The sequence below is a fragment of the Musa acuminata genome, chromosome BXJ3-6, assembly GCF_036884655.1.
Source record: "Musa acuminata AAA Group cultivar baxijiao chromosome BXJ3-6, Cavendish_Baxijiao_AAA, whole genome shotgun sequence".
NCBI classification, from domain to species: domain Eukaryota; kingdom Viridiplantae; phylum Streptophyta; class Magnoliopsida; order Zingiberales; family Musaceae; genus Musa; species Musa acuminata.
This window is the reverse complement of record NC_088354.1, coordinates 9238892-9247058: the sequence shown is the minus strand read 5'-3', so window position 1 is coordinate 9247058 and position 8167 is coordinate 9238892. Positions and strand designations below refer to the sequence as shown.

General features: G+C 41.1%; 1 protein-coding gene across 2 annotated transcripts; it reads left to right on the top strand.

Annotated features, from left to right (window-relative positions):
* Nucleotides 1-338: 338 nt before the first annotated feature.
* LOC108953192 (uncharacterized) lies at nucleotides 339-7088 on the top strand. Of its 2 annotated transcripts, XM_065157460.1 has the most exons (3): nucleotides 339-499; nucleotides 2651-2682; nucleotides 3915-7088. In XM_065157460.1, exon 3 carries the CDS (start codon nucleotides 6350-6352, stop codon nucleotides 6860-6862), a length of 513 nt encoding a protein of 170 aa, XP_065013532.1. In that variant the 5' UTR covers nucleotides 339-499; nucleotides 2651-2682; nucleotides 3915-6349; the 3' UTR covers nucleotides 6863-7088. The 2 variants fall into 2 exon arrangements, with proteins under 2 accessions (XP_065013532.1, XP_065013533.1); XM_065157461.1 differs by lacking the exon at nucleotides 2651-2682 and having other exon boundaries at nucleotides 342-499.
* The last annotated feature ends 1079 nt before the right edge of the window (nucleotides 7089-8167 follow it).

Sequence of the window (8167 nt, the reverse complement as noted above, 5' to 3'; positions counted from 1 at the left end):
CCAACGATGACCTCGCGACAATAATCACCCAGTGGTGGATCGGATTCGCTTTCGCGTACGCGAGAATCTAATTTGAGGCGTATAATTATACCACAGCAACAATTCTGAGAGATAATGCTCGACGTGGCGTAAGGTCATAGGATTGCTACGTGTAGAGGTGTATTGCAGGCTGGGTCGGGTCGGGTCGGGTCGGGCGGGATCTCTTTTTCTCCTTCCGAACGCCTTAAGCCTGACATTTAGGGCTTTTATCTGCGATCGGGCCGACGACAAATAGCAGGAGCCCTTATGGTTTGGACCTCTTCTTCTTCTTATACCAAAACGGATCATTTCCTTTTTCTTGAATCATACGGATCCTAGCAAGGAGAAAGAGAAGTACGTCTGCCTCTCTCTCTCTCTCTCTCTCTTTCTCTCTCTCTCTGGCTCGCTCGCGCGATCGATCGATCTGGAAATGGCGTGGTGCGAAGGAGCGGATGCGCCGCCCCGTCTTCTATCGCCTCTGGTGAGCTCATTATCCCTCTCGCTCCAATTTATTTGCCCTTAGTATGGATGCCCTCTTCGGTGCTCGTCCCCAGGATCCTTTCTTTTTTCTTTAATTACACTGTTCCTAACAAGGAGAAATAGAAATACGTCTCTCTCTCTCTCTCTCTCTCTCTCTCTCTCTCCTCTGGTTCTCGCGCGATCGATCGTTCTGGATATGGCGTGGTGTGAAAATGAAAGGTGATGGCTACGAAGGAAATAAGGTGTTTATAGCCTGCACCTTCTATTGGATTAATGCATCCTTGTGCCTTTCTCGGAGAAAGCTTTAAAGCCTACTTTACAAATAAACCTGACTATGCTCTTCTCACATTAAACCTTGACACATTTCATTTCGAGATGATAATATCTGTTTCTTTCCGTGTTTGTTGTCCTCTCTTAGCAACCAACCACTCCGTCTCGTAATCTCATGCTCGTCTTTTCGCTAGTCACAGCTCCCCAACTGGTTCACTGGTCCCGAAGGACCCGAAGTGACATCAGCCTCCTTGCCTTCTCTATGAGGTCTACACATTAGAAGACACGTAGAAATTTTTGGTCCCCGCTAAAGGTGCACTTTGATGAACAGAGTCGAAAATGCCATACCTCTTATTTAGAGACGGCAATTGAATCATATGGAATTATCACTTTAACAATATGCAATAGAACTCAAAATGGATGGAGGGAGTGTGTCGACTTTAACTACTTACTTGGGGAGTATCATGCGTAGAAGACACACAAAGGCATCAAACATGTTGACTTGAATTACTCATGTAAAAAGTGCAAGAGACACATAAGGGTGTCGGGACGTGTCAACTTGAACTATTCACGTAGGAAATGTTGGATGTAGGCGATCAATGAGGACATCGTGATATGTCGACTTAAACTACCTATATTGGAAGAGCATTAGACACTTGAGACACATGAGAGCATCAAGTATATCTACTTGAATTGCCTATATAGGGAGTGTCGAACACATGAGAGAGATAGCGGGAGGAAATGAGAGGGGTGGAAAGCGGAAGAAATACAGAGGAGGCATCGGGTGTCAAGGAGCCTCAATAGGGACCGTAGCAGAGGAGGCAGAGAGAGAGAGAGAGATAGAGAGAAGCAAACATCATCACTAAAGTGGAAGCATCAGTGAGGAGCTTTGGCCGCAAGTGAAGAGGCGTTGGTGATGGCATGGAAAAGTGAGCGATCACGAGAATGAGAATAGGGTTTCTCTCCAATGGGCCCGTGACAAGGGTTAGGTAGTGGGACTTGGCTTGTTGAACCATTTGTAATATTTTAGTTCAAGTCAAGTTGAATCAATTTCAATTAGGTTTGCAATTGGCCTAGGCGAGCGTATGAACCGCCCAACGCCTAGGCCCAAGTGCGCTCCTAAGCGGCACCCAATTGAAGATGCTCACTTAACCCCTATTCGAGGCACTTGAGACTCACCTCACTCAAGCACCGAGATGAGCGCCCGAGTGCCTCTTAATATCATTGTCTAGGACGTACAATAAAGTGACTAAAGTAATATTTAATTATTTTTAAATACAAATAATAGCATCAAAGTCCTGAAGTAGGTATTATTCTCTGGGCTCGACAAATTCATACCTTGAAGCACAATTGAGTGGTAAATATCATGATCATTATGTTTTATTAATTGGGACAACACATTGAATCCAATCAAAATCTACTCGACATGCCACATCAACTTCCAAGGATGACAAAGAGTCTTCTAAATGTGCTACCATAGCATGATACATAATAGGAATATTCTCTCATTAAATCAGTGATTATAAAACTAATACTGCATAAAGTAGCTTTTCGAGTATCTCTTCACTCTGAAGTCAGTGAACTAGACTTCAGTTCTTCAATGAACCACTTCTACAAAGGGTTTTGCCCTTTGTAGAAGTGGCATATGAGATATAAGATTTGAACGCTTTTTTACCCCTGTTTGGTAGATAAGTAAAAGATTACCCATTAAATCACTGGAGGAACCTCCCTGATGAACACTATATATTCAACATAAATCTACAGGCATACTTTTCATCTCTTTTGTCTCTCCTCTTACTTCTGATCTGATCTGATCTTTTGTCTTTTTCACTTTTCTAACCTTTCTTTTGCTTATTTTTCTGTTCATGGTATTCTTTATTAGAGTTGCTATTTCGACGGGCCAACGGAAGACAGGTAGTAATGACTTCCCTTGAATCAACATGTCTTGGATATCCATGTTTTGCTTCTTGTTTCTTGAGCTAAAACGATATAATTTGTGTTCCTATGCATTTTGTTGTTAATGATTATGGGGATGTATTCTATGCTAGTCTTTTTGTCTGCTCATATTTTAAGCATTATTTGCCCTCGGTTTGATGGTTCAATTATGATTAATCATTGGAAACATGCTTCGTCGAGTTGGAGATCGAGCAAGTTATTTGGTAGAAGAGTATTGGAGGGTACAAAGGAAAGCATTCCTTGGACTCCTTTCATCACTCTTAACGTTTGTTGTTGCTATTCTTCTTTTTATCCCTTCTTTTGCAGATATAATAGAACAAAACATACAATCTGTCCATATATGGACATCGAGTGTGGAATATTTTGTACAGTCCATACTCCTATGTGTTTTGCTGCTAATGATGACTAGGGAGGAACTTCCTAAGACAACCGAAGTAAAAAAGAATTCAGAAGACATTTAAAGCATAGAACTACATTCGTGTTGGACCTAAATTTTCCCCTTTGCTCACTAATAATTGTAAAACACTCGACTTACAGGGTGACAATGACGCTGAAGTGGTGAAATGGCCTTGCCGATCGTGGTCATTTTTGTCGGGATCATTTCATCACTTTGGAGTGGTTGTAGTCCTGCAAGATATGCACTTTACAATTTAAAGTGAACAAAAAGAAAAATTGAGATCCAGCCCAATCATGTGGTCCTCTACTCCACTTATCTTAGGAAGTATTTCTCTGCCAACTGTCTTTCTCCATTTGTCTTGAAAAGTTTCTCTTCATCATAGGCTTTGAGGACGGGGAGGGATTTTTAACCGAATAAATATACACCACTTGGAGAGAGGGAAGTTGAGGATTATATTTAAAAAAAAAAAAGTAAAAAGGAAAGGTGATGACAAATACACAATCTGATCATATATCTGATGATCAGTGTGGTTCATCTTTGATATTTTGTACAGTCTATACTCCTAGGCATTTTATTGTTAATGAATACTGGGATGTATAATAATATGTTAGGCTTTTGTCTGCTACTTTGGAAAATAACTGTTTGTAATATTACAAGCATTACTTCCCTTCAGTTTGATGATTCAATTACGATTAAAATTCGAATATATTGTTGCACAGGCTTCATTTTTAGTGATTAGTGTATACAGATTGATTTTTGTGGCGTTATAATTTCTTCTATTGTTCTTCTTCAGCTTTTCTCTTCCCTCCCCCCGCCCCCCCCCCCAAGTGCAAGCAGCAAAGCGGGAGGGAGGTAAGTGATGAAGGTCATTACCTAATGCTATTCCGATCATAAGTAGCAGCTTTGCTTTGCCACCCTCCCGTTTAGCACATTCTTTTCATCGTTAAAAAATAAACTAAGAAGAATACTTTTCCTGAGGTGTGTGATGCATGCACTCGCATTTGTGTGATGAGCTAAAAGAAACTCTTGATGCTACTGAACTCAGTCTCGACCTATAAATTATTTGATTTTCATGAACTCCTGATGCTACTCAAAAGCGCACCAAACTCGACGCACTGATGACGAACCTACCCATTTCGTCAAAGCCGAGTTGGTGTGTCATGAACACCACCGGGATTTCACGAGGAATCAAATAATTTGTAGATCAAGAGCGAGAAACTACAAGTATTATAGTAAGGCTTTAGGTTTTAGCTCAGCATACACATATCAACCATCACACGTCTTAGAATAGGTTTTCTGTGTGTTTCATTTATCCTATTGACAAAGAAAATAAGGTATTATCCAAGTGATGGCCTTCAACTTATGATAGTAAGGGATGAGTTGCCTAGAGAGAATGGGGAACATGAGAGTGTCAATTCAAATGAAAACATTAATGTGGCCGCTAGTTCCCCAAAAATATCATATTGTATTAAATTAGATTCCATAATAGTTGAGATATTCCAAAAGGGATATTTCGAAAATTGATCTGAATCTATCTTTGTTGATTTCGTTTAAAGAAATGAAGGGGAGCATGGTCAGATTTATTTGTAAACTTATAGTCGTCTCTGTGAAAGGGACAATACAAACGCATTTATAGTCATATATATATATTAGGTGTCTCGTGCATTTATTGCTATGTTTTGATGCATTTATACATCTTATGCATCTAACATTTTCTATATTGGTGGTTCAAAACTAGCATGTCACAAAGATCTAGCACCACTTATTGAAGTGGGTAAGTCAATACATTTTGATGCCCTCCACACATCTTAACCAACATCCCTATACAATTGGTTCAAGTCAATATGTCTTGATATCTTCATGATGTATTTGGCGCCCTTTATACATGTGGTCCTTTCGTATGTCTCATGAGTTTGTCACCCTTTATATGGGCAATTCAATTGGATGTTCACCTGTCTTATACTTTTCACATCCCCCATGCAATTCAAGTAGGCAGGTCCTAACACTCCCATGCAATTCAAGTCAATCAATCATATATTGATGTCTCCTGTCTCCCAGTATATGGATTCTCGTTGTGCACTCGTTGAGGAGCAATAGTAACTTCTGGTTACGGGCGACGAACTATTGGAATGTGTTGTGTGATGTTGCCAATGTTGAGAGAAGAGGGTGGATGTTTATATCTAGTTCAAAGTTTGGACCTCCCGGATGTGGCCAAGGAAGACTTCCAATAAGAATGATGGGTGGTGGTGGTGTACTTGTTACGTGATGTGGTGGAGCTACATTTAGGTTCTTCGCTTTCATCATTTGCCACTAAAAGCATAGCCCATGGGCTAATATACTATTCACATTCTAAAAATGAAAAAACAAACAAACATTCTTATTGTAAACTTGAAGGGAATCAAAAAAAGGAATTCCTTTAAGAATTCACCTCAGGGCCGTTGCGACCTTTCGACCCAACAAAGAATGAGAGCATACCCACGATGAGTAACGAAGATACAAAGAGGAGAGGAACTTACCAAAACAGCTAGAAGAGAGTCCTCATGATACGTCAGGGTTGGACCTCAGGTTTTGTTCCCCACCTTTTATCCATCTAGAATGGGAGTTGTAAAGTGCTCAACTTGTAGAGTGACAAAAGACTCTAAAAGTGGTGAGAGGACCTGACGTCCATGGAGTATCATGTAGGCTAAAAAATGGAAATTTAGGAAGATTGGATAATTTAGTACTGAAGAATTTGGCATAGATATTAATTTATTGTAAAAGTCTTGATTATGTTTCAATTTTAGGACCTATGTGGATTTAATTTTGATAAGCATTTGTATCTTTTTTCTTTAGGGGTAAATCAAATTTCTTAAAGGAATAAATATATAATCATCTTAATTTTTTACCTTATTTAAGATGTCATTATTTATCTCCTAATCTGCAAACCCCCTATTAGGAATTTTATTTCAGTCATTAATATCTATTTCCTACCTGAAACATTCAAAAAAGAATTATCTATTGTTTTGAATTTAAAAATGAAGAACAGACTGTTGGAGAACCCGGGCAAACTCCTGCCTTTGGGACAGTAACATAAAAACTTAGACCAGGCTGTTGACTACTAACCAAGACCGGCAGCCCACATAGGCAGGCAGAGTAAAGCGAACTCTTCTGTACCACCACTTCTAGCCCTCTTCTTGCCCCCTTTCCATCTCCTTCTCCTCCATCTTCTTCCTCCTCAACGAGCAATCGATGGCGAGCCCGGAGAGACCGCTCCTGGTAAGAGCCATGGGCATGAGGCGGACATGGGTCTGCCTCTTCCTCCTCGTCTACACCTTCCTCCTCTACTGCTCCTGGAGCCTCCTCCTTTCCATCCGCTCCTGGTACAACACCGCCTCTTCTCACTCCTCCTCCTCCTCCACTTCTCCGACCTACGTCGCCGGGTGGCCGGCGCTGTACGCGTCGGTGCTGTACGGAGGCGTATTCGGGCTACTGGCGATGGGAGCGGCGCTCGCGGTGGCGGTGCCGGCGACGCTGGTCACGTGGATCACCGTGCTGGTGCTGCTCGCCTTCGCCGGGAAGCCGCGGCGGTCTCTGGTCATGGAGGGGCGGCGGATCACCGCCGACATCACCGCCATCGCCCTCAAGATCCTCGTCCGCGAGGGCAACCTCGTCGCCGGCATCTGTGCTACCGTCAGCTTCTTCGCCCTCCTCTTCAGCAGCAGGAGATCAGGGGGAGCAGCAGGAGGAGACCGTGATTTGTGAGATCCATCAAAGATCACGGAAGCTTCGTTTCTGTTGTTGCAGTAACTTGTAGATGCTTAGAGAGAGAGAAAGAGGGAGATTACTGGTAAGTAATCGTTGCTGCTGTAATTTTTGACTCTTGATGTTTGGAATGATCGATCTGGCTAAGAGACAAACAGCAGCGTCATATAGTAATGGCAAATCATATTGGAAGATAACAATGGATGACCATTTCACATATTATCAATTAAGAGCATTTTTTACCGCCTTAAAATCATTATCACTAAGTGATTTCTTGTTCGACAAGGTATTCTCTGGCAAAGCTGATGAACTCGTGCTACATCTCCTCAGTATCTTTGATGTGTGCAACATGTATGCATAGTATATCCAAAATCTATTCAACCAAAACAATGGTTGTTTACCTGAATCATAAAGAGGCGAATAATCTCCTCCATCTCTTCCACAAGGCTGAGAACTCGCGGAATAAGACAAATATGATCAGTATGGTTGCTGGATAACAATTCCTAAATTTATCTACCCAAATTTTCAACCAAAACAAAGCTTGTTTACCTGAATCATCATGAGATGAATAATCTCCTCCATCTCTTCCACATGGCTGAGACCTCCACGTAACAAGGCAAATATGACGGCATCAGACAACTATAACACTTTAATCAAATGTCTCTATTGGAAATGCAACCATCAAATCATCAATATTGTTATTGGATAACAATTCCTAACTTTATCTTAGCCCATTCTTCTCTCATTTGAAGCTATTTGCCAAATTCTCAGCGTCAAATGAAAGAAACAAACAAGTCAACTTTGCCCTACGCAAAACTAGTATACGAATTGGGGCTAAGTTGCATACCGACCGAATAGGAGGGCGCCCACAACTTTTGTATATGAACCACAAAGTTGGCATGTTGAAGATTCTTCCCAAGCCCTGCAAGACCATCAAGTTCATTTGCTTCTTTGCTATTTAATGCTTGGCAAGTCCAAATTTGCTGCATGTCAGATCTCCATCTGTAAATTACAACCTACCAAAAGCTTCAACGGACAAGAATTCCAAAGAATAAAAGTAAAAGAGAACATCCCTAATCCTTTAATATCTGGTCAGATCTGGAAACTGCCACAGCAATCTCAAGAGATTATTCCGCATCAGATCATACATTTCTACCATGAACTGAAGAAAACAAAATGAAGCTGAAGATTACCTCATCATTTTTTTCTGTATCAACATTGATGTAAATACAATATTACGGACTTTATGCTATTGTTGACCTGAATAGTGAACTGTGCAATCCCACTCAGCCTTCTCTCCAGCAG